The sequence below is a fragment of the Siphateles boraxobius genome, unplaced genomic scaffold, assembly GCF_051911475.1.
Source record: "Siphateles boraxobius isolate OS27281-9 unplaced genomic scaffold, OSU_SipBor_1 19, whole genome shotgun sequence".
In the NCBI taxonomy this organism is placed as follows: Eukaryota; Metazoa; Chordata; class Actinopteri; order Cypriniformes; family Leuciscidae; genus Siphateles; species Siphateles boraxobius.
Window position 1 is genome coordinate 33,888,192 of NW_027508799.1, and position 26,809 is coordinate 33,915,000.

Sequence of the window (26,809 nt, forward strand, 5' to 3'; positions counted from 1 at the left end):
TTTGCTTAGTACAAGTGAACTTTTAGGCGCTGACATTTTCCATGCATTTTTCTGCTTTTTTCACTTCAGACTCAGAGGTGAACTTTCAGCCCAAACTTTGGTGCACAATACAGAAAGATAAAAACAAAAATGTAATTATGAAACTTTACCATGTACAGTGGGGTCCACATTGACAATATAGGATTTAAAATGTAAATTTGTTAAAGCTTTACTTAAATTCATTGCATCATTAAAGTATTTTAATGCTTTAATTATGCCTTGTAATGCAACATAATGCATTGTATAATCTCATGAATAATTGTAACCACAGTTCTAATACTTGTTGTATCTATTCATTGCTACACTTTTAGAAAGTATAGTGCATTAAAACAAATGACAACCAATTTCAGATGCAACAAGGAATCTGCAAATGTTATATTGCATTTAAGCTTTGTTTTTATTTATGAAAAGCTTTAATGCATTACAACGTACTTTATGAATAGCTTTAAAATGCGTTATACATAAAGGCTTTAAGTTAAGAGTTACCTTAAAGTTTAACCAGGAAATAAACAAAGTTTGAATACTTTGAAGAAAGTAAAATTTGCCTTTTGGATCATAATCATAATCGATTCAATTCTCAACATTTGTTATAAAAATATTTGTGTTATGTTAGAAAAATGTCAGACTTTTCAACCCCACTTTATATGTTTAATAACTTCCTTAAATTTTTGGATGTACAAGGTTGGTTAAAACATTTAATCAGAGTTTAAGGCCTCAGGGCTTCACACTAGAATTTTAGATGCAAATCCAAGGTCATATGACATTTAGTTCATTAATTTGATCTCAAAGCGGTTTTCAAAATGGAGATTCGAATTCAAGTTTGAGCAAAGCATCCAAACCAAGTGTCAAAACAACATCATTGGTGAAGCTACATGGATGTAGAGGTCAGGTGGTTTTTCTAAGACACTCATCTCAGTGAAAGTTGACTGATTTTATGACCTTTCCACCTTCTTACCTCCTCACACGGTTGCAATGATCTTTGCACATACAGCAGAAAGCTACATGTATTATTTACACCCGATCCTGAACACTGTCCTGCAACACAGCAGGTTTTATGGAGCTACGAGAATGCGTAAATACTTTAATATCTTAAAGAGGACCTATTATGCCCTTTTACGATGTCTTTTTTTTGTGCTCTACAAGAACAGGTTTTCAATGTTCAAAAAACACTTTTCTCATGTTCTCCATTGTTGCAGTTCCTCTCTTCCCAGTTCCTGTCTCTATGAAGCCCCGCCTTATGAAAAGCACACTGTGCTCTGATTGGTCGGCTGGAGGAGTGTGTTGTGATTGGTCAAGAGAAGTGCCCCGCCCCTTACCATAATCGCCAGCTTCAACACACACTAACTAACTCAACCAGGCCCCGCCCCTTTATTCTGTGTATGAATTATTTAAATGAGGAATATTGTGATGTGTTCGTTCCCGGAAGAAACTCAAGACTACAATGGAGGCGTTTCAGGGAGTTCAGAAACACTGACACTGATATGGAGTATAAGTTTAATCTCTTTCTGATATAGAGAGAAGTCAGCCATTTTCCCCTGAAGATCCAGTTATGACATTTTCAACAAAAAAAAACATAACATAACAATTGAAACATGCACAGATGAATTATTCACAATAACATTTTTTTAGGAAATAGATATGGTGAGTTTTTATGTCATGCTGATTTTGGTGCCTCCTTCAACAGTGTGTGGGGAAATTTTAAATATGATTTTTGTAATTTTATTGTCCACGGAACTAAAAAACGTGCATCTAACAAGCTCCTCAACTGTTTTACAGGAAGTGCAGGGACTCCGGTGGTCTTCAACCAGAACGGAGATGCGCCAGGACGATACGACATCTTCCAGTATCAGATCAACAACAAATCGACAGCGGAGTACAAAGTGATCGGCCAGTGGACAAACAAATTGCATCTTAATGTGAGTGGAGAGACTTTTCTGGTCCTCATAGTGAAATCCATCCATGCATTCATGCATCTATCCAGTTTTTCCAGAGCATAGCAATGTACGCATGTTCAGATAAGATACATTCAAGCATAAATGTTTGTTGGAAATCTCATCTTTGCTGATGATGCATGTGACATGAATACTCACGGGCCTTCATTAGTCAACGGGACGGAAGATAAGCTTGTAATGCCTGGCTGCGAAACAAAATGAATGGAGCCAAAAACGAGTGGTGTTTTCATGGCCAGAAGCTCCCGCAGCAGTGGGAAGGTGGAAGTGTAGTTTTTCAATAGGTGATGGAGAATCACAGCTCCTCTGGGTGTGTGGGAGGGGAAGTTGTCGCTTTACAGATTTTTCTGATCCAGCCCCTTGTACTTCTCTAAGGCCCCGTCCACACTACTGCGTTTTCGTTTAAAAACGGAGAATTAAAACGAAAACGATCTCCGTCCACACCAGCGTTTTAGCTGCGTATTAGAATTGATCTCCGTCCACATTAAAACGACTGAAAACTCGGATCACGTGACCATTCTCCAACACTGTGCATGCGCGTGCCGGTGTAAACAGGAAACGGATGGACTATTCCTCAGATTTGATGAGGAAGCAAGTAACGTTAGCTACCTCTGCAAAGATTAGAAAATGTCGAAGACCAGAGATTTCTTTTCATGGACCGCCGCTGCACACGGGAATTGTCATAGATCGCTCGAATAATAGTTTGCCTCCGGCGCATGTAGGCAGTTATAGCATTGTAAAATGCAGAATTTGCTTGCACAACAGCTGCTAACAAAGACATCAAAGTCAGTAACGCTTGTAATTCGTTATCCATGTTGCACTCACTAACATCAGCTACGTAGTCCAGGATGTTTTTGTTTGTTTTCTTCCGGTGACGGGACATGTGATGGGTGGCTGACGAATCAGGGAAGGATACGTCATGGGTGATGACACCCAATCATAGAGCCGAGCGTGACCTTCTACGTCATCGTTTCTAAACTCCTCCGTTTTGTCCCGTCTACACTAAAACGCCCTCCGGAGATTCAAAACATAAAAACGGAGCTGCAGCGTTTCTAAACTTCTCCTTTTTGGGTCTTCGTTTTTCCCGTTTTAGTGTGGACGGGAGGTGCAAACGTAGCAAAAGGTCTCCGTTTTTAAACGAAAACGCAGTAGTGTGGATGGGGCCTAAATCTCACTTCTTAACTCAGGTATCAAACCCGCCCCTTAAGCGCTTAAACAGATCAGCGCTGGATGTGTTCCAGAGGATGGGAAGCAGAGTTATGGTGATTTGCATTCATCTCATTACAGGCGACGCGTACAGAAAAAAGACTTCGTTAGCCCTGACAAATTGTGGCTCTTAACATTTCATCTACGGAAATTCATTTTAGCAATTTTTCTGTTTACAATGTGTCGAACTGAAAGATGTGGGCCACTTTAAAGGGAAACTGCTAACGCAAACTTTAAATATATACATTTGCTGAAGCAGTTATACTGTAAGCATATGCTTTCCACTCAGATGCTAAAGATTGAGGGTGTGTAAAAGTAAAATAAATAAGTCAGATCACTTAGAAAAGTAACTGCACATCTCACAAGTCACACAGTTTGAGGGATTTGATTTCTGTAGCACAAATGATTGGGACGAGTTGTGCTGCAACATTTAGCACATGAGGTTAGAGATTATTTTAAATCCCTCACCCTGAGTAATACTGATGCATGTAAATGGTTAGCATTGATTCTGACAGCGTTTGAACCTCAAACACCCTTCTTGTTCCCCATTAGTGTGTCTTCAGGATGAATAAAACCGAATTAAACAGCCTAATTGTGAATGGCCAGTGTGGCTTTTGTTTTAGACAGAATGGGAAGAATCAAATGAAGGGATTTGGTCTTTCATTTATTCTTAAATACCCCTCATACCCTTTTATGTGATAAGTCAAATTAAACTTCTGTTCATTTGCAAATTCTGTCTTTTTTCATTTTAATATGTCCCCTTTTTTTTGCTTCTCTAATTAAAGCCAATCTGTTTTGGCCAGGCGTAATTTGTCTCAGGCATGAATAATTCATTCACAGCCTTCACTTTGCAACAGCAACAGTGAGAACCATACAGCAGAAGTATAGAGCTGTCCTTATTTGATTGGTCTGGCAAAATCTTGCAATAAAAGTTCTTATCCACCTTATTCCTGACGAGCTTACTGCGTTTTGAATTATGGATGGCATTTCCGTTTAGGGGAACGTCCATTCAAAAAGGCTGAAACGAATCATTTCAAATCATAAGGTTGTCCTACAAATGAAGCTGATCCGTCAGTTTGACTGGATGAGCCGTCAATTTTCCTTCATGATTTATTTTCAGACATCATGAGAATAACGTTATACTTGGTATTTTAACGTGACATGTTATAACAAGTACAGTTATGGCAAGAGCTCTTTTCATTCGCTGCTTTCTTTTCCTCATGATTATTTTCTTTTTTCCCTTTGCAATCCGCTGTAAAAGTTTAAAAAAGGACAACATATATAGGCTACTGCACATTTGTGGTCTGTTCTCCCGAATTTAATTTACGATATATTCCATTAATAATTCACTGGAATGCATGAAGAATCTCTTGCTATTCTCCTCAAATCCTCACGTCGCTTTCCAGGTTTGTTTTCACAGGTAAATGCAATTTATAATCTGTCAAAATGATGGAAATTACTTTGAAATAGTATCACGTAATGCTGAAGTTAATGAACATTTTTGTTTAAGGCAACATAAGTTACATATATATATATATATATATATATATATATATATATGGTAACACTTTAGAATACGGTTCCTTCGTTAATGAATAACTACACAAGAACCAATGAGTAACACAATATTAACAATCTAGTAACTATTATTAACTAAAAAGAAACTCTGATTAACGAATTAGGAAGTAATAGTGCACAGATGAAAGTGGTACTTCAATAACTACTATATTCTTTTATTCTTCCCAGATAACTACTGAAAAATTTAATAATTCATACAAAACTAATCAATAACCAATGCAGGATAAATGACTAGCACTACATTAACATTTGAACTGCTACCGTAAACGAATACACAAGGTTGTTTAAATTATCAATATGTAAGCTGTTAATAATTGGCCTATGCTGTCTATTTATCAACTGAATAATTTTAAAGAAATGGATTTTTAAATGCAGTTGTCGGGACTCGGGACCTTACTTGTCCTGTGGCCAATTTTCTGGCATTCCTTTGGACTGGCATTGAATCACTAGAGTCACGGTGACGACTGGAACATATTGAGTCATCAGCCATCCAAATACCATATAGATTGAATTTATTATTTAACTTACCTCCAAAAAAAAATTTGTTTTTATGTATGTCTCCTAGCATGTATATATGTTTTTATATATATATATATATATATATATATATATATATATATACATGTATATGTTTGTGTGTGTGTGTGTGTGTGTGTGTGTGTGTGTGTGTGTGTGTGTGTGTGTGTGTGTGTGTGTGTGTGTGTGTCTTGTGAGTGAGAAGATTCTACACTTTATTGGCTTTTCATTAGTAAGTACTGTAAATATCATGGGAACAAACTAGTAATGACTCAAGTGTTACTACATACTTCTATGATAATTACTAATTATTTGGATCCGTATTCTAAAGTGAAGATCATGGTAACTAACTAGTAAAGACTCAAGTGTTACTATACTTCTAAAGAAATTTTCTAAAAGTATACTAAAGTTCACCAAAAATCTCAAACGTTTGAAATGACTTTTGTGTTTGGTTGCACAAATCATGACTATATCATGTAGTAACACTTGAGTCATTACTAGTAAGTTCCCATGATCTTCACTTTAGAATACGGATCCAAATAATTAGTAATTCCCATAAAAGTATGAAGTATGAGTTTCATCTGTGCACTATTACTTCCTAATTTGTTAATCAGAGTTTCTTTTTAGTTAATACACTGAAAAAAATGTTACGTTGAGTTTACTTAATTTTATTATGTCAAGGGGTTGCACGAAATAAATTCATCTAAATCCAGATATATTTTTTTAGTTGATTTTAATTATATTTTTTACGTTGAGTTTAATTATATTTTTTACGTTGAGTTTAATTATATTTTTTACGTTGACTTTACTTTTTATGTTGAGTTTAATTATATATTTTTTGTGTTGTTTAATTATATTTTGCTAAATGTTCACATACTAAAATTAATGTTAATCCAATAGTTTTTTAATTAAAAAACTATTGGATTAACATTAATTTTAGTATGTGAACATCTTAACTTAATATTCAGACAAAAAAAAGCAAACCCAGTATTTTCAACTCTAACTTTATTTTTCTGATCCAAGAGATAGATTTTTGCTCTCCCAAACAAGAGTGCAGTCAATTTCTCAAATAGCTTTCTTATAACAAAATGCCCAAGAATCATCTTTTAACATACGTTGTACCAGAATAGCTGGTAGACAGCAACTACTGAGGAACGTTTGAGAGATTATATTAAACTGTAAACACTTACAAAGAGTTAACTCATTTTTTTTTCAACATTTTGAGTCAAGCACATATTTCTAGAACTCAAGGTATTCATTGAGAAAATAATGTAAAATATCAGCACAGCTTTAAATGTTCACAACCATAGCTGTATATAAATTCATATATACTGGAGAACTTTGGAGGAAAGCCTTTTACCACCAATTTGAAAGAGCACAATATATACAAATAACAAAATACACCAGTACTATACAAATAACAAAACATACTATAGTACCAGAACCGTCCACATCTGCTAAACAATGCACAGAGGAATTGATGCTGAAATTACAACAAACGGCAAAGTTACATTTAAAAATGCAGCTTAGAGGCGTTCAAGAGCGGCTGCAGAAATCCTACAGTCCAGCAAGTTTGTTCTTTAGTCCAAGGACTTTGGGGGAAAGCCTTTCTCCATCCATTTTCAAGAGCACTTTTTGGACAAATTCATAAGAGTATTTGAACTCTTTGGGGTAAGCAATGTTCAGTATATAGATGACTCCAAGCAACATTGCACATGCTTGGGCTACAGATCCAATGTTGGCCAGAATGATTTCTCCTTCAACATAAATGCCTATGTCATCATGTGCTCCAATTTCTCCACCCTCCTTGTTGATAACACACACGCCCATGACGGATTTCTGGAGGTCTCTCTGGATGTCATCTCCTTCGATGTCCTGTATATTTGTAGAGAATGGGGGGGGGGGGGGGGGGGTATGTTAATAGATTTTAATGACCTGTAAATTTAAAATTTCTTTATATTTACAATATAAAATTACACTGGTCATTACAACTAATAAAAATATTTTGATCAGTTAAAGGTTCATGGGAATTAACAAACCACAGATTTTTTTTTTATGGCATTATGTGGAAAATATCAAAACTTTTCTGTAAATGAAGCAGAGACGTCAGAATAGATTGAGAGATGGACTAACAAATTGTTGGTTTTGGTCTTTTCATTGAAAAATCAGAAAAATAATGAATAAAGCCTGCCTTATCATTTCAAGAACCAAACTGATGGTTTAAAATGTTTTAGCCAATTAATGAAAATCTCCAGACACAGACAAATGTACTTCATTCTGTGACAACACCCATGTGGTTTTACTCTTCAGGATTTAATTTCCTCAACACAAAGTTTGTCTGAGTCTGTTAATTATTGGATGTCAGAGTTCTTGAATGCACCAGGGTGTGTTTTAAAAATGGTACCTGCTTTGAAAACTGTGCAGCAAATTGTTGATTTTTATACAAATATTCTCAACCTTACGGCTACTTGCATGGTTAAAATTAATTTTCTAAAATTGAAGCTTTGGAAAATAGTCAGTGGTAATGTTAATGCATTTGCCATCAATGGGCTAGAACATAAAAACACCAGTATGATCCTTACGATCCTGTAGTAACATGGTTTAGTGGCTAGAGCATTTTTTCAAGTTTTGCATTAATTGATTTAAATAAATAGCAGGCTTCCACACCATAATAAATCTAGACCCCAAAACACGACAGGGTGTAGACAGTGATAGGACTACAGCTGCCATAGTTTTGCTGTCAACACAGTGATTTTGTTACAATGACTTGCCTTATACTCCCGAATGAGCTGTCCATCATCCTCACCAAGGTAGATGCAAAGTGCCTTGAGGACTGCTCCCCTTTTAAGATTGATGTCACTTGTAGCCTGTGTAAAAGGATTACAACTATTAAAATACAATAAATAATAACAATGTCTTGAAACTGTAGAATATTTCAAATCTGTGGTAACTTCAAAAATATATACATAATGACTTCATTATACATTCTGTAAATTGCCCTCTTTAGCTAAAGCAGGGTATCTGCACATTTTTTAACAGCAAATTTAATGATTTTTAAGACCTTTTTTAAGTCCTCTTAGTCACGTTTTAATAATTTTGTCTTTCATAGTTTTAGTTGACATTGCATTTTTTGTCAACTTTTAGTCATTACTTTTGGTCAAACTTCAGTTCCCGACATTAACTTTGGTAGCTATTTTATATGTAGTCTTTAGACAAAAAAAAATGACATTCTAATTTTTCGCTTCAGGCCAATTCCATTAAGCTTATGGAGACATTTGAATCAAGGTAACAGGCTGTATTGACAATGCACTCTTTAGCAGTAGCACTTGAGCAATTCTACATATCCCTGTTCCTTAGTTCAGTGGTTCTCCAATTTTTTAGAATGCCGTAACCACTCTTGCACTTAGACTGCAGTCACACCTTTTCCATTAAGGGACAAAATCTGCCCCTTTTAATCGATTTTTTCCAGTTCATTTTTTTTTTCAATACTTTTATTTAAATGAAACAATGTTCAATAAATATGCAATGATGGTAAAAACGAGGTGATACTTTTAAACATTAAATTAAAATCGCCAGAAGGTGGCGGTAAGTCACTGTCTTTATGAGTGAGTCATCCATCATCGAGTCATTCATTCTTTAGTAAGAAACAGTCTATGGTGACAAAGCAAGTGGCTGTATTTATGAACAGGTCCTTCAATCTCACAATTCGTTCAAAGCCACAAATTCGTTCTCGAATCACCGCTGTGTGCTGCAGTTCGGCAGTGGCTTTCGTTGCAAAATAGCAATAATATATTCAACATTAACACTGCTGGATATCACCCTGTATTGATGGCAGATTTAGTAGCACAAACAGCTTGTGGCAGAATAAAGACCAACTGAATGACACTTTAATTAAAGAAGAAAATCTCAAATGAAGATCACTGGACTCCAGCTACTTGTCTGTGTTATCAGATCATCTGCGCTTTAGCCCCTTGGCGCCTTCAGAACAAAAATGGCTTCGTTTTGCGCAAGTGGGGTCACAGGAATATCACGGTCGATCGCAGCCTCTTTTGTCGAAGCCAGAGCCGTTAGTCAGATGCACAGTAAGGGCGGGTCTACGGTACGGGTGTGAAAAAAAATACAAACCTTTAGAGAAACGGTAAATTCGGCACCTAATGTTACCTAGGTCTGCCATTATGTAACGTTAGAAGCATAAACTCTTGCCGTCAGTGCACATCAACCACCTTTTACAAACACGATTTCACAGATATATTTTGTTCCAATCTTAACACATTGACAAGATTAGAAAACATGCTTACATTACAGCCAGTCAGGAATAACGTTAGGTTTGGCCAGGCTAACGTAAGTTTCAAACCTAGACAGACAGCAAGGAAGGTGAAGCTAACGTTTTAAATGTTTTAAAGTGTTATTATAAATTGCGTACTTACCGAAACTGCAGAGCTAGATTCAGCATTTAAAAGAGTGCGTCACGTACGACTGCTCCCCTTGGCGCCTTCAGAACAAAATGGCTTCGTTTTGCGCAAGTCACAAGAATATCACGGTCGGTCGGAGCCTCTTTGGTCGAAGCCAGAGCCGTTAGTCAGCGGCAGAGTAAGGGCGGGTCTACGGGTGTGAAACAAATACAATCTTTTAAAGAAACGGTAAAGATTCGCCACCTAATGTTAGCTACGCCACAGATATATTTTGTCCTAATCTTAACACATTGACAAGATTAGAAAACATGCTTACAGCCAGTCAGGAATAAGGTTAGGCTTGGCCAGGCTAACGTTTCAAACCTAGACAGACAGGAAGGTGAACAATTAACGTTATTCGCAAAACTGTTTTGCTTTTATTCGGCTAACGTTACCAAAAACTATAAATAAGTCTAACAAGACAAACTGAATTCTCCACGCATTTAACTTACACTTAAGAAGTTAATTTAACTACAAGCTAGGCGATGTAACCTTAGCTAACCTAATGTAATGTATAGAAAGACACAAACTTAACATTAGATAAACACATTTTTTCTATCAAATGTTTTAAACTTTGAAAATTAATCATAAAAAATAAGTAGGATTAAATAACACATTAAAATCAGTGAAATTAACCAGATAAAAACATGTAACATTTACAAGGGGTCATAATCATTTTTTTCAGTGTAGTAGTTACTAGATTGTTAATAAACTTTTTCAGTAGTTCTCTGGGAAGCATTAAAAAAATAGTAGTTATTGATTAGTTAATAGTGAACTACCACTTTCATCTGTGCGCTATTACTTACTAGTTCGTTAATCAGAGTTTCTTGTTAGTTAATAATAGTTACTAGATTGTTAATATTGTGTTACTCATTGGTTCTTGTGTAGTTATTCATTAACGAAGGAACCGTATTCTAAAGTGTTACCATATATATATATATATATTAGCCTTCTACAGTGATATTTAACCAAAGACTCGTGCTTTTGAGGTTATTTGGTCTGTTGCAAGTACCTTGTTGATGCTTTTACACTTTTAAATTTCCTTTTAATGTTGGATGGTTGAAGGGTGAGTAGATAAATGTCATCTCATTGTGACATGTTTAACCTATTGCGTTCATAGAGTGAGCCTTTCACTGATTGTTTACAGCTTAACGGAAGCTACACCCATAAATCGCGCAAAGCGTCATCGGGCGTAGGAATACTGTGGATACTATTGGGCTGCTGAATGCTTGAATCTGATTGGTTGACAAACATTCTAAGGTGTGCAGTTATTTTCAGGGAAACGCAGGGCTAAAGTAGTTCCAGCAGGGCTTGTCCACATTACAGTTCTATATCACTTCGCCAAATGATTTCAGTTATTTCAAAGGTCTTAAGAGCCGACAACAGCAAAGAGACCAATATCCACAACGACACTGACCAAGCAAATAAATATAGTAAACAATGGGATAAAAACTACCAAAAATAACGTTTTTTACCACAAAATTAAGTTTTAATATGTACGGATATCACATACTCTATTTCTCCCACTCAAACACACTCACACAGAGATCAGTGCTGCTCTGACCTTTTTAGCAGAAAAGTAGTTTATCAATTTAAAAGCTACATGAGATTTCTCACTAGCGATGTAACAATGGTGCTGTTCTTGAAGCAGATAAACTTACGGTTTCACTATTAGTAGAGAACGTTAAACAAAGAACGTTCCCCTAACGTTACTATTTGGTTTCTGTTTGGTTATTGTTTTGGGAACTAAATAATAACATTCTAGGAACGTTTCTTTTTATGTCTTATTTTTTGCAACCATAAAATAGCCCAGGTTGCAGGGTAGTTATTTTTTAATAACGGATGTATGAATATGTAAGATTTAACATGATGAACTGAGTTTAGGGGAACGTTAGAATAACATTCTACAAACCAAAAACTTTTGATTTCTGTTAAGAAAACTTTCCTGGCAAACCTTAAAAAGAATGTTCTGGGAACCAAAAACTAATGTGATGAAATAAAAGAAATAGGAAGCATTTTAAGGACAAAAACCTGACAAATGTCTTGAAATACAACATCTGAACAATGTCTTGAGGTAACTGTAGTTTAAGCTGAATAATTGAATCTGGTCCATTGAATTATTAGAAATTTACATTGTGGCCACATTACAACCTCGGGTATGCATCATTTTTGAATAATTCAATGGCCCGTCATCAATTATTCCTTGCTTAATAGATCTGTGCATTAAATTTTGCCGTCAATCTCTGGGTTTGTCATGTTATTTATTTCATCTCAACTGCCTCTGGCACAAGTTTGTCCCAAAATATATCTGTCATCAAAGTTGTGCCCGGGAGCCAAACTGAAGCTGCACTTAAAAGAGCAACGTTGGCTTCTTATTTTCCACAGCTTGCAGGCGCTAAGGAATAATAAAACTATTTCTTCCTCAAATATGACACAACCTACACTGGTGTGATGCATCTGTGTGGGTAATGAGACTTCTTTTGAATGCACAGTTTCTAATTCAACACTGCGCCTCTGCTCTTTGTCTTTGACAGGACTTTTTTCATTATCCTTTGCATGTGGACGTTTTACTGTTTACAGTGTGTATGTGGGTCACATTAAAGGGCTCCATTTACTTACTGAAACTACAAACAATTCAATATCTACATTGCTGAAGTTATATTCTTTCCACTCAGATTTAAAAGATAGAGGGTGTGTAAAATTAAACTACTAGGCGTATAACGATACCCTCATGTCACGATTCGATGCATAGTATAACGATTCTGAACTCATGATACGATAGTATTGCGATACTCCAAGACATATGATAAAAGGTTAACAAAAAATTAACTGTTGATTAAACTGCTAAATTTGATTTGACACTGGGTGTAAATGAACAGGCTTGGTCTTGGTGCTGATAACCCAATGCATAGGACAACAGTGACACCAGATTAAAAATATTCATGATTCTGAAGCTGAAAACAGAATTATTTTAGACGAACTTGCTTGCACTCGGTCATACTCTATTAAAACTCTAATGAGAGTTAGTAAACATGTAGGTGCAACATTATTTACAGTCAACAGAATGTGTTAAAGGATAATTCCGGTATTTAGCACTTTGAATGTTTTCTAGTTTGTTTTGGATGAACTAGAGTGGTGGACACAGAAAATTTGACGATGGTCCTTTCTCGACTTTTTGACTATTTTAGAATCGCCTTTCAAATCAAATCAAAGTTTATTTATAAAGCACCTTAAAAAACACACTGTGTACCAAAGTGCTGTACAATTTCAAACGAATTAGATAAAACACAAGAAAATACAAGAAAGAATACAATGTAAAAATGAAGAAGGTATAAAATACTAGCGGTCAGCAAAGGCTTCATCAAACAAATATGTCTTAAGCTGAGATTTAAACATGGTTACAGTAGTAGAGGATCTGATGAACACTGGTAACCCATTCCACAACTTAGGAGCAGCGACTGAGAAAGCACGATCTCCTTTAGTTTTTAGACGTGACCGAGGAATTTCAAGGAGCAGCTGATTTTGTGATCTCAGGGATCTCTGTGAGCAACTCAAATGTATAATTTCAGAAATATTTTGGTGCCAGTCCATGCAAAGCTTTAAAAGTATATAAAAGTACCTTGTACTTTATTCTAAAATGAACTGGTAGCCTTTGAGCGCTTCAGAGTGGCTGTCTACCGGCATGCACAAACATGTCCTTAAAACAACCCTTAACGTTCGTTTTCAAAACTGTGCAACTCACCGAGTGGTTAGTGGTGTTCCTTGATGTTCCAAAACAAGTAACGTAGCGAAATACAGTTTATGTCGTGTTTTATTAGGCATTTTGTAAAATCGCGTTGATTTTTCTGTTGGAGTACTCATTGCTCGTTGATATTACTGCGCTACCGCCATCAAGTGGTCGGGAGTGTGCTAACGCTTCAGACTCAAATATCGAGCGGAAGTTTATACGCGGTTGTGGGGTATCTGAAAAATAGTTCCACTATAGCAAATAACACGGATTGAAATCATACATTGTGCCGATATATTTGTTTTTAATCATCAATGAACAACACTAACCAATCGGTGAGTTGCACAGCTTTGAAAACAAACGTTAAGGGTTGTTTCAAGGGCATGTTTGTGCATGCCGGTAGTCAGCCACCCTGAAGCGATCAAAGACGGTTCTAAAAGAGTCAAAAAGTCGAGACAGGACCATCGTCAAAATTTCTGTGTCCACCACTCTAGTTCATCCAAAACAAACTATAAAACAGACTCAAAGTGCTAAATACCGGAATTATCCTTTAAAGGGATATCCATAAAAATAAAGTGAAACCCTTATTTTTCCACTATGCCTCTGGTCTTCACCTTTGGACTTATTTTCCTTGTCCTTTGCAGGTGGACGGCATGCACTGGCGAACAGGCGACCCTAATCTTCCCATCTCAGTGTGTAGTGTGCCTTGCCAAATGGGTGAAAGGAAGAAGGTCGTGAAGGGCGTGCCTTGCTGTTGGCACTGCGAGCGATGCGAAGGCTACCACTTCCAGGCCAGCGAGTTCATCTGCGAGCTCTGTCCGTATGAGCAGCGTCCGGACCGCAACCGCACCGGATGCATCCCAATCCCCATTATCAAACTCGAGTGGCACTCGGCGTGGGCCGCCGTGCCCGTGTTCGTTGCGGTTCTTGGCATCATGGCTACTAGTTTTGTGGTGGTTACTTTCGTCCGTTTCAACGACACACCCATCGTCCGTGCATCTGGTCGAGAGATGAGCTACGTGTTGCTGACGGGCATTTTTTTGTGCTACGCCATCACTTTCTTGATGATCGCCACTCCGACTTTGGCCGTGTGCTCTTTCCGGCGTGTGTTCTTGGGTTTGGGAATGTGCTTCAGCTACGCGGCTCTGTTAACCAAAACCAACCGTATCCATCGCATCTTCGAACAAGGCAAGAAGTCGGTGGCGGCCCCACGCTTCATCAGCCCCGCTTCCCAGTTGGTCATCACCTTCAGCCTGATCTCTGTGCAACTGCTCGGCGTGTTCGTGTGGTTCGCCGTCGACCCGCCTCACACGGTCGTGGACTACGGCGAGCAACGCACGTCCGACCCGGTGAAGGCCCGCGGGGTTCTCAAATGCGACATCTCTGACCTGTCGCTCATCTGTTCGCTGGGCTACAGCATCCTTTTGATGGTCACATGCACTGTTTATGCCATCAAGACCCGCGGTGTGCCAGAGACCTTCAACGAGGCCAAGCCGATTGGATTTACTATGTACACTACCTGCATTATTTGGTTAGCTTTTATACCCATCTTCTTTGGCACCGCACAATCAGCAGAAAGGGTAAGTGAGATTTACGAAATCCGTACGAAATCCTCAATGTCATTGCAAATAATTGCTTTCCATAGTAAATGCGTGTGCCCTGGTTGTTCTCTTAGTTTTGGTAGGAACTGGCATGAATTTTCGAGTAGGGGGAGAGCCGGGACGATTGAAACGCGGGACGGATGAAACATTGAGATTTCCTTGAAAACCACTCACGTTATGTACGTCAAATTTCGTCAGCACGTACAGCACGCAATGCCTATCAGTCCCGCAAAAACATTTCTTCTTTACGTCTTGCCGTTTTAAAGTTAGAGCCGGAAAGCTGTTTTTGAGTGTGGTTAGTGAAATCTTTTGTGCGGTACTTTTTTTTGACTGACAAGTTGTATTTATTGTTTCATGTGCCATTGTAATAATAATATGGCAGGTGTATTAGTACTGCATCACACCCTTAAGTGTATAATATCAGAGTTTTTTTAGTTTACGGACAAAACAGGTTTAAATGGCTGGAGGCGCTGTCGGGACGGTTGAACAGTGACTCGTGCCAGTTAAACCTGGTCATAGGAAAACACTCAATATGACTAAATAACTCAATATGACTCAAGGAATAAATGTAATAATTAATTGTAAACGGATTTGTCTGTCTTCTTCAAAATAGCCTATTAGAAAGATTACGCAAAATGCACAAAGGCTTATCGCCGACTGTTTATTGGGCGACAGAACAAAAATGTTAATATGAACCTTAAAATGAAAATAAATGACAAAATATGTTTGTAACAATATGTACATAAGTTACTTGTCAGGTATTGTTCATAAAAACAAGAATTAGATGAATAGTTACCGTTTAAACTGTTATGTTTCATCCGTCCCACCCCTGTGTTTAAATCGTCCCGCTGTGGAGGGACGATTGAAACAAAACCCAACTCCCGTTCAAAGTAAATTTTTACTTAAATCATTCTATGTTTCTACCGAATAACACATGATACTAAGAGAACACATATGTGAGTTGTTGATCACACACTCAAAAAAAAATCTATCTGTAACCTTATCTTAGAAAACGACGTTTATCTGAAAAGTGTTTCAACCGTCCCGGCACTCCCCCTCAAAAGTTACAGCAATGATCGATAATGCAAGTGTTTATTTTATTTTATTTTTTTAGAAGATTTGCTTTTAATTTGTGCATTTAAGTCGGGCTGCCCCAAAGTTACAGCAATGATCAATTATGCATGTTTTTTATTTTTATTTTATTTTTTTATTAAGAATTTCTGCTGTCTTTTTTTTGGGGCATTTGAGTCCTCTAATAATCAACTAAACGTTAGTCAACTAGAGGAGTCTTTTACATTTTAATTAGTCGGTTAGTGGCAGAAAAAAAAAATCCACAATAAGTGGCGAAAGTCACGTATGACGGACAGCATTAAAGCAGCACTATGAAGTTTTTTTAGCTTATCTGAACCGCTTCAGAGTTATTGGAATGGTTAGATGACTCTTTTCGGGTTGAATGGTGGTCGTCTCGCCCCCCTCTGGGGCCTGTGAGTGGAGAAACCGCACTTGCAACTTTGGGCCGGCGGACTGCCGTCAGGAAGTATCGCGTGATTCCAGCTCTCGCGATGTAACGAATTGCTTTACGGCACTGCACACATTACACGCATACATGCCCTTATCCAGGATCCGGCTAGCTATAAGAACAACTATCGTCCCATGGCAAAGCCGGCATATAAGAAGCAGAAAGCTAGGAAAGCATTGTCGGAGGAACTGAGAAAGAGGAAACGGCAGACTGACCGAGCGAGGAGTCAGACACGAGTAAATATCGGACCTGCATTTTCAGAATGGCGAAAAAAACGAAGAAAGCGCGGTCGGAAGAATCTAGAAAAAGGAAACGAGAATCTGACAGCGAGAGGAACCGGACAAGAGACCTTCTCAGTCAGGCTTTCACTGTTAAAGTTGATTCCTGCGATTATCATGAGAACAGTCAATATCTCACATAATTATCAGGACATAAATAAGCCTACACGTTGTTTGTGGAGATTGTTACGAAATAATGCGACGTGCATGATGTAACTTTATTGATGTCATCAGGCATTTAGGCTCAGGTAAGCCTAACGCGGTAGGCTACTTTATTATTATAAAGTGCAGAGGCCGTGAGTGCAGATCATAGACTGTCACGCTCTGCGTGAGTTGTATTTATGACAGTAACGTTAAATACAAGTACTCTGTTTGACAAAAAACGGAAATCCTGCATAGTGCCGCTTTAACATGACTGGTTCATGAAGGGATTATCTTGGCCAGGAAATGTTGGCCTTTCATTCATTGACATCAAAAATGGCTTATCATTTGAAACATGTAAGTAGTAGCCTAACTTTACTCACTTTGTATGGCCGCTCTCTCTAACTTAAACATACATAAATGTACGCTATTATTGGGCGCATATTCAAGTGTTTGTGCGTAGTGTGAAAAGCTAAATTATTACAGTGCTTAATGTGCATTTCTCTTTAGATGCGCATCCACCATACTGTGACGATGAGAGTCAGAGTCGTCAACTTCATCTTTGCCACCGACGTAGTTTATTAATAATTGTTAAAATGTTCTCGTTTCAGATTTATCTTTTTCGACACATTTATAATCATTACTTTTGCCGGTTTGCTGCTCCAAGCTTTATGCATGTGCTTGAGCACTTCTTTTATTTTTGAAAGGCTCATTATTATGGTTTACTATTTATCTGTAATTTAGAACAATTTTAGCAATATTATGTATAATATTCTTTCTCAGCCCTGAAACGCAAACCATTTTCCGATGCTAGCCCAGTATATAACTTTTCTTTACAGCAGTGTCTAGTTCCTATATGCATCTGATTCTCCAGTCCTCCAGTTAGCATTAAGAAGATGTGGTGTGTTTCTGTGTGTGAGCTATGGGTGGCTGTGGGCTTCAGATAATAACATCGCCTGCTGGTTACCCTTTCACCTGACCCAGCAGGCAATAGTCTCCAGAACATTTCACATGTTAAAAGGCTAACCTAAGGAAAACGAGACCAGGGTTTCACACACACTCTCAGGCTGATGGATATTAGCTTCAGGTGCTTTGTAGGAAACAGACAAATGGGTCAGAGGCGATCAGGTGGGTGGCAATATTGATCAGACCATGTGCAACTCAAGAAGTATCTCTGAAATGTATGAAGACTCTGGATAGCTTAGCCCTAAAAGAAAATTGAAATTCAGTCATTGTTTATGTTCCAGTCCTAGTATTGCACAGAAAAAAAAAAACATGGCATATAAGTTTGGAACAACATTAGGTTATGGAAGCTTGCTTTGATTTTTTAATTTGCAATAGCGCGTTATGAAGTCAGAATTGCGTGATATAAAGTCACAATTGGGTGTTATAGAGTCAGAATTGCGTGATATAAAGTCGCAATTGCGTGTTATAAAGTCAGAATGAATTGATTTAAAGTCGCTATTGCGTGTTATATTGCAAAGTCAGTCTTTTTTTCCTTATAATTGGACTTTATTACTTGCAATTGACATCTTTTCTCAGAACTGTGAGATATAAACTCGCAATTGAATGTTATAATGTCAGAATTGTGAGATGTAAACTCGCGATTGTGAGATAAAAAGTCACAACTATCTTTAAAAAAAAAATGTAAACAAGCTTCGATGTGAAGTTGTGTAAACAATGACAGAATATACATTTTTGGATGAACTTTTGATTGTTTTTAAAAGCCATAGAAGTATAATATCTATGCAAACAAGTTATTCAGTGGTTGATTGGATGCTAAAACTCTTGTGTTTGAGTTGCTTTCACAGTGGATCACGATAAAAGCTCATTACCACATTGCTCTTTAGTCACATTAGCCTCTCACTGTGACTGCTGCGCTGTGTGCTAGCCAAGAGAGACAATTATGGATATACCAATTATTCCTTACACTAACAAGCTTATTTATATTCTTATTTAACGCTAGAACTGTGGGATGGATGGCATTCTATTAACATAGACCCCCAACCCATCGCATTACTCAAGATAAGAAAGCAACACCATGAATCATTTGATAAGAAAACAAAGACATCTTATTGAGAAAAAAACGAGCAGTTCCCTTTGTCACGAATAATAAAACATGACCTTGAGTCTATATTTATTGAACTGTCGTCTGATTGGCAACCACACCAAGCAAAAGGGCTTCATAATTGGTTTGTAATGAAAAAATGACTACACTAAATTAATATCATTACAAAGAGTGAATGTCGTATCGGTTGCAGCATTTGTGAAAAGAACCATAATAGAGTAGAGAAGTAGATAAAACTCCACCACCTGTAAAATATGCCTCCATTATTAAAAATGTGCTTTGGTTAATGCTTCAAAAATCAATTTGTGTGGATTTTCATTGCGGCGTCTATTACCTTTCCATTTTCCACTAGCATAAAGATATCAAGCGTGATACGATCTACACTCCTGCATTGGAGAATGGTATCACCGCCAAAAACCAATACGTGCACTTTGACATTTCCAATGCAGAGACTCTGCAGAATCATAAAGAGTCAATAAAGTGCTGCATGAACAGCGGCCAGCGTGCTCACAACTCCTCGGGAAATCAATGGCTTCCAGAGGTGACTGGTTAAGATAATCACTCCACATATCTGTGGAATCAAATTACGGGTCTCGCATAAATCACTGGCAGATCATTTTATTGGGTTTCGTTAAGTTCACCGTGTGACCCGATCTCCATTCGGGAGCCCCATGCGTTCCTGATATAATTGAAATGCATCGGTAAACTGATTTAAGCTTGGGTTTTTTAGATTTTTTTTTTGAAGTCAAGGTTTGATGTAAGAACAATATAATGGCTGCTAGCCAAAATTTACATTATTACCAGTTTTTTCTTTGGCGTTTTTTCCCCATTATACAGTGTTTTTTTTCAAATTATAAAAGATTTGTTGGAAGTTGGCTCTGCGTGTGGTTGAATCACATTACAAGTCTCATATAAACAACTGATAGATCGTTTTATTGGGTTTTAAATTCACCATGTGACCCGATCTCCATTCGGGAGCCCCATTTAGAAATGCATTCCTCATAATTGAAATGCTTGCTTAATAGATATAAGCTTGGGTTAAGCCAAGTTTTGATGCGAGTCTCAGTAGAACAATAGACCCATGGGTCCATAATATATATATATATATATATATATATACATAAATATATAAATATAATGGCTTTTAGCCGAAATTTACATTATTAGCGGTCATGGAGATGCCATTTTCCCCCCATTGTACAGTGCTGTTTTTGTAATTGTAAAAGATTTGTTCGAAGTTGGCTCTGCAAATTGTAGAATCATATTTCAGGTCTCATATAAATCATATTACTTTCACTGTGTGACCCGATCTCCATTCGGGAGCCCCATGCGTTCCTCAAATAATTGATATGCATGGTAAATTGATTTAAGCTTGGACTATTTTGATTTTTTTGAAGTCAAGTTTTGAGTCTCTGTAGAACTATACAATGGCTGTTAGCCAACATTTATGGAAATGTGTTTTGTCCCGGGCTTTTTTTGTAATTGTAAGTGACTTGGCTCAGCGTGTAAATGCACGTTTCAAGCGGATCAGTGGGTGAAATACATTGATATGCACAGTCATATTACAACATGATCTGAAACGTGGCAAAGTTCTTAGTAACTGCACTCCTGTTATGATAATCCTCTCGTGGGTGTAAGCATATTCTCGCTGGAGCGTGAAATATTATACCATTTTTCAGTGATGAATGATGTTATGAAGATTTAAGTTTGCATAAGGAATATTATGACTGAAATAACACAATCAGCTTGCACTCCCTGCGCAGTAATTTCAATTACTCTATCCGAGACACCATACCTAAACTGGATCTTTATGTGACATTTAGATGTTTTTGTTTCACTTTAGTGGCTTTAATTCCTTGAAGGCCAGCTTTGTTCACGATTAGTTCTGCCTCCTTTCTTCTTCAGGGTGTTGTGAATCAAAGACAAAGTGTTTGGTGGTGTTTTCTTTTTGAAAAAAAATTAAATAATTTCCACTACAATCTCTGAAACTATTTTCCGTATTTGTCATTTTGGTGACCTTAGAAATAATGTTCTGCTATTTAGATCCTGTAAAACGAATATACGCCTCATTTGATCTTTATAAATGTGCTAGCTAAGGCTGTTTCTTCTTATTTGTAATATATCATATCTGTTCTGGACACACATATCACGCTATTTCTCCTCCTGTGTAGGATCATGCTGTGCAGTGAAAGCCGTATTACCTCAGATTAGATAAGCTATAGTTACATTTGCTCTGCTAATATCATAATGCATGAAGGTGAACCTGCCACAAAAAGCACTGGTCGTAATGAAGTCTTCTCAGCGGATGATATTCCTGCTCAAGTCCTTAGTGTGCCATGCGCTGTGCTATTAATCATGGGTAATCTGTGTGCGATGGAAAATCGCCTCTGCGGCCATGAGAGAAAACACTGTACAAAATAGGAATAGTTGGAATAACTCAAGGTAGAGTCAAATCTGCAAACAATAAGCCAGGGATCAGGTCAGATACAGTCATACCAGCAACACTCTCGTTTGAGAAGTGATTGGCTCTGTTTGTTTGAATGGTTTCTTTATTGCTTTCGCTTGCTTTTTCTTCAAAGCCCAATCTCACACTGAGAAACGAGTTACTATATGTTCTCCAGTACAATACGACAATGTCAGTGGTCCTTTTAGTGTGTGTGTGTGTGTGTGTGTGTGTGTGTGTGTGTGTGTGTGTGTGTGTGTGTGTGTGTGTGTGTGTGTGTGTGTGTGTGTGTGTGTGTGTGTGTGTGTGTGTGTGTGTGTGTGTGTGTGTGTGTGTGTAATATACAGTAGTCAGCATTTGAAGTGTATCAAAAAAGTTCATCAAAGTTGTCCTAAGACTAGAATGGGTATTGTTCACTATTCATGCATAACTTTGATGAAAGGTTTTGATCCACCTCAAATGTTGACTACTGTATACAATTGTATACACATTGACAATTGTTCATGTTGGACAAAAATGCATTTAATTAGTTTGTCTGTGGTTGCATAATGTAGTTGCACTATGCATAAGGCGTACAGTATGTGTTAAAAGTCATACATTTATGCAGACATTAATATGATGTATGATAACGCAGGTCCACTTCTGTTTAGACATTTCACTTTGCGTTGGTATATGACGTGCAAATGAAAAAAAAAATTCTTGGATTAATTTCCAAGTGAAAAAAAGAAAAAGAAATGCACATAATTAATTTGCTCATTAATTTGCACAGGAATGCATTACTAAAGTGATGTTTGCGTTGAGCTCTCTCTCACACACGGTCTTCACATTACATATTGAAACACATTGATTTTTTTATAGTGTTCAATTAGCCAAATGAATCTGTTTATCGAACAGGAAAAATGACACTAAGCCACTGAGCGCTAGTGCGATGATTTCTAGGTCTGTAACCCATTAAAGATGATGTCGGTGTTAAAGAACCGTCTGTCGGACAGCACAGCTGGACACATGTCATTTATACACAAAGCTGATGGCATTTTCTTTGGATATTGTGTCACTCACAAATATCATTCTCATTCAGACATGCCCTCTCAGCTTTTTAAGCAGATTTTGAAAATATCTGTATATTATATTATTTTAAGTTTTAGGTTCAAAGTTTGGGGTCGGAAATAATTTTGCACACCCAAAGGCTGCATTTATTTGATCAAAAATATAGTAAAAACAGTAATATTGTGAAATATTATGGCAATTTAAAATAACAGTTTTCTATGTGCATATATTGTAAAGTGTAATTTATTCCTGTGATCAAACCTGAATTTTCAGCATTATTACATCATGCAGTCTTCAGTGTCACATGATCCTTCAGGAATTATTCTAATATGGTGATTTGCAGAATAAAAAAAATTATAATAATTTTTAAAAGAAACGTATGGGTGTAGTACCATTTGTCAGTGTATTGTTTTATTGTGTTGTGCCTATTCATGACACAGTCTTAAATTTATATTGGGAACTACTAAATTAATAAAAAGAGTTTTTTCCCTCCATCATTATCTAATTGGATTTTTTTGTTTGGTTTTTTTGGTTTTTGTTCTTCGGGCAGCGAATTCTGCGATCAAACATTCACACTGGGGTTCATTCATGTATCTCTTCGTTTTATGACAGACACCTACAATCTGATGAACAACAAATCCAAGTTGTGCTGATGTTTCACAGTCAAATTTGAGGGGCAAATGTGTACCTAGCGGTCAGTGTTTATAGGTATAACATCTGTGTCTAGTTAGTGCACTGGCATATGTGTGGCTAATCCGGCTTTGATTAATTGTCATGCAACTGCGTGTCTTGTGATTGGGTGAACAGATGGGTGTCAGTCTTGCTTCCATCACTCTGATAACACACATGAACAGGAATATCAGCTGCTAATCGCTACCGCTAGCCTGTGTATAAGCCGAGCGCGTGTGTTAAAATCAAAATTCTTGGCAATTCTTGTTTATTTATGGAGTATTGCAGTGTGTATTATAAACATGGGCATGGAGGCCCACATCTGGTGCCATGCACCTAATAAGGACTTCTTATAAAATAACAAAATAGACAAATGAAGTGTATTACTTCTACTTATCTTATATACAAAGGTGTAAATATTATATCAAAATAATGACATTAAGCAATTAATAATAATACTTGTTTAAAATCATCAAGCTTATATGTAAGAGAAACAATAAAATAACAAGACAATAAAATAATAAAATGATAAAATAAACTTTTTTTAAGTAGGCCGATTATAAATTATTTATCCGAGCACATCATTATTTTTTTTAATTCATGTACCATCTTTAATCAGAATATCTTCCCCTCCCTCTTGCAGTGACATCCTCTTTTCTCTGATGATGAGGGCGGGGCTAAACCTGTCACTCACATGAGATCAGCCAGTAGCAAACCACAACCATCCAATCAATTCCCCACAGACAAAATCAAGCCCCGCCCACATTTGTTCTTGTTCCTGAATCCGTTTTACTCGATATACTGCGCAATAGAGAAGAAAAGACTAGCACAACTTCCGTTTCATGCTGACTTTAACAAGTCATTGTCATTTTGATTCAGCTTGACTAAAAGTTAACGCAGAATACTTAAGATTATGTAGCTGATATTGCCTAATAAACTTGCAGAATATTCTGCCACTAAGTTAAATGAGCCGTGAACACAATTTCATGTTGATTTAAAAGTTTTAACTGTTCTGTGAAGTTAATTTCTTCAGTCAAAGATTCGTAAACAATTTAGAGAGCTTTTCCACTCTGATGCAAATCTATTTTGAACATTAATTCCACATCATGTCAGAGTTATTCTCTCAAATATGATTTAATTGAGCGCTGTTTTCAAGCCTCTTGGGCTTGAGCGACCTAACGATTTATTTTAAACAGCTTCCTGTTTTAATTCATTCAAAGAAGGAAATCTCACACATTTGTTTATGGTGGCCAACAGATGTTGTCTCAGCACCAGTGTGTGTGTGTGTGTGTGTGTGTGTGTGTGTGTGTGTGTGTGTGTGTGTGTGTGTGTGTGTGTGTGTGTGTGTGTGTGTGTGTGTGTGTGTGTGTGTGTGTGTGTGTGTGTGTGTGTGTGTGTGTGTGTGTGTGTGTGTGTGTGTGTGTGTGTGTTTTTTTTCCCATGCTGGTTTTAAAGTAGGCTATCCATTACAGCTGCTGAGGAAGGAAAGAGAAAACATGGACTATTCAGCTGTTTCTTATGCGACAAAAAATAGTTTTCGTACCTGTGCATGCCGTGAGCGACTCACACAAAGTTAACTTGGTTGCTCTCGGACAGCTGTCACCCATAGTTCGTGTTTCAGATGAAAAGCGTGAATTGGTTACGCACATGTGCAAGTGCTGAAAGACACATATGCCGTCAAACCCAGATATCAAAAATCTGTTATAATGGGCCATTAACACAGAACCTGTTTGCACTACTTTTCCATTGTTTTTCTATACGTGTTTAAGCATTGTGCTCGCGTTATTCGCAGTGCCTCATGCATGATCATGCAGGAGTTAATAAATAAATGCAAAAAAATGTTTTTTTGCAGCAGATCCCAATGTTCATGTGGCCTGTTGAGTGACATAAGAAATACTGAAGTTCTGTGATCTGTTTCTTTTTTTTTTTTACTTTTACTATCCCAAACTCCACCGCAACACGAACACATGGGGTTGTGCTCGCCGGCCCAGAAAATAACATGTGCCGTCACCTGAGAAATAGCCTTTACAAACCTGATCCAATGAGTTCTGTGAGCCGCGGGCTTTGGAGACGGAGGACTATTAGAAGTGCAGGGTGATAGTCTGCTGGCTGCTTCTGGACACGGATTCTTCAAAACTAATTAAGAGTGACATGAGGGCATTGAGAAGCTTCATGAAACAACAGGGGAATTGGCAGGCAAAGGAAGGACTGACACTGCACAGGTCATTTCTGGTGAGCGGTGTGTGTGTGCGTGTGTGTGTGTGCTTTGCTATTGGATCATGCAGCAACAGTAATTCAGATTTTATTGCAATCCGTCCTTCTATTTGTGTGGGCGGCGAAGAAACAGATCAGCAATAAACCAACAGCATCTCCTCACCAACAACCAGAACACATGAGCTCTGATCCGAAAGCTAGACAGCATGTTATATATATATATATATACGCATTCCTGCAATACAGTACAGAACAATACAGATTGTTTCAAAGCAGCTTTACAGTTGGAAATTAAAGTAACAGATTGTTTGGCTTTACAGCAGCTCTAGAATAAAGTTATTGTCCACCTAAAGTAAGAGTTTTGATTGATTCACTTGCGTTGTAAAAATCGTTAGTTATTAATTTAGGGGCCGCTTACACGACACCGTTTTAACAGAAAACAAAAAAAATGTAATGCGTTCTGGCCGTTCATTTGCATGACAACAGTGTTTGGTGGCTCAAGAACGCAAACTTTGAAATAGGTTCCAAGTTTTGAAAAAAAATTAAAACGTTATCATCTCTGTGTAAACTTCAAAAACGTGAATCTGTGAAAACGGCGGGCACATTTATATTATGTGTTTAGTCTATAGGTATGTGCTTTGAATATACTGTATATATATCTTTCTTTACAAAGTGTTTGTGTGGTGTGGGAGGTCGGAGGTTAGTTTAGTGTGTGTGTGTGTGTGTGTGTGTGTGTGTGCGTGCGTGCGTGCGTGCGTGCGTGTGTGTGTGTGTGTGTGTCTGGTGTGGGATGTCAGAGGATAGTTTAGTGTGTGTGTGGGTGTGTGTTTGTGGTGTGGGAGGTCAGAGGATAGTTTAGTGTGTGTGTGTGTGTGTCTGTGTGTGTGTGTGTGTGTGTCTGTCTGTGTGTGTGTGTGTGTGTGTGTGTGTGTGTGTGTGTGTGTGTGTGTGTGTGTGTGTGTGTGTGTGTGTGTGTGTGTGTGGTGTGGGAGGTCACAGGATAGTTTAGTGTGTGTGTGTGTGTGTGTGGTGTGGGAGGTCAGAGGATAGTTTAGTGTGTGTGTGTGTGTTTGTGTGTGTGTGTGTGTGTTTGTGGTGTGGGAGGTCAGAGGATAGTTTAGTGTGTGTGTGTGTGTGTGTGTTTGTGGTGTGGGAGGACAGGATAGTTTAGTGTGTGTGTGTGTGTGTGTGTGTGTGTGTGTGTGTGTGTGTGTGTGTGTGTGTGTGTGTGTGTGTGTGTGTGTGTGCGTGCGTGTGTGTGTGTGTGTGTGTGGTGTGGGAGGTCAGAGGATAGTTTAGTGTGTGTGTGTGTGTGTGTGTGTGTGTGTGTGTTTGTGGTGTGGAGGACAGGATAGTTTAGTGT

The 26,809-nt window shown here is 37.7% G+C and overlaps 1 protein-coding gene across 2 annotated transcripts in view; it reads left to right on the forward strand.

The window, feature by feature from the left end:
• Positions 1 to 26,809, forward strand: part of grm8a (glutamate receptor, metabotropic 8a) — a 241,508-nt gene that overhangs the window by 203,321 nt on the left and 11,378 nt on the right. The window contains exons 8-9 of one of the 2 annotated variants that reach the window (XM_077235156.1): positions 1,816 to 1,955; positions 14,111 to 15,046. In XM_077235156.1, the coding sequence (XP_077091271.1) occupies positions 1,816 to 1,955; positions 14,111 to 15,046 (1,076 nt within the window). The remainder of the gene's footprint in view (positions 1 to 1,815; positions 1,956 to 14,110; positions 15,047 to 26,809) is intronic. The other variant, XM_077235157.1, reaches the window with a different exon arrangement.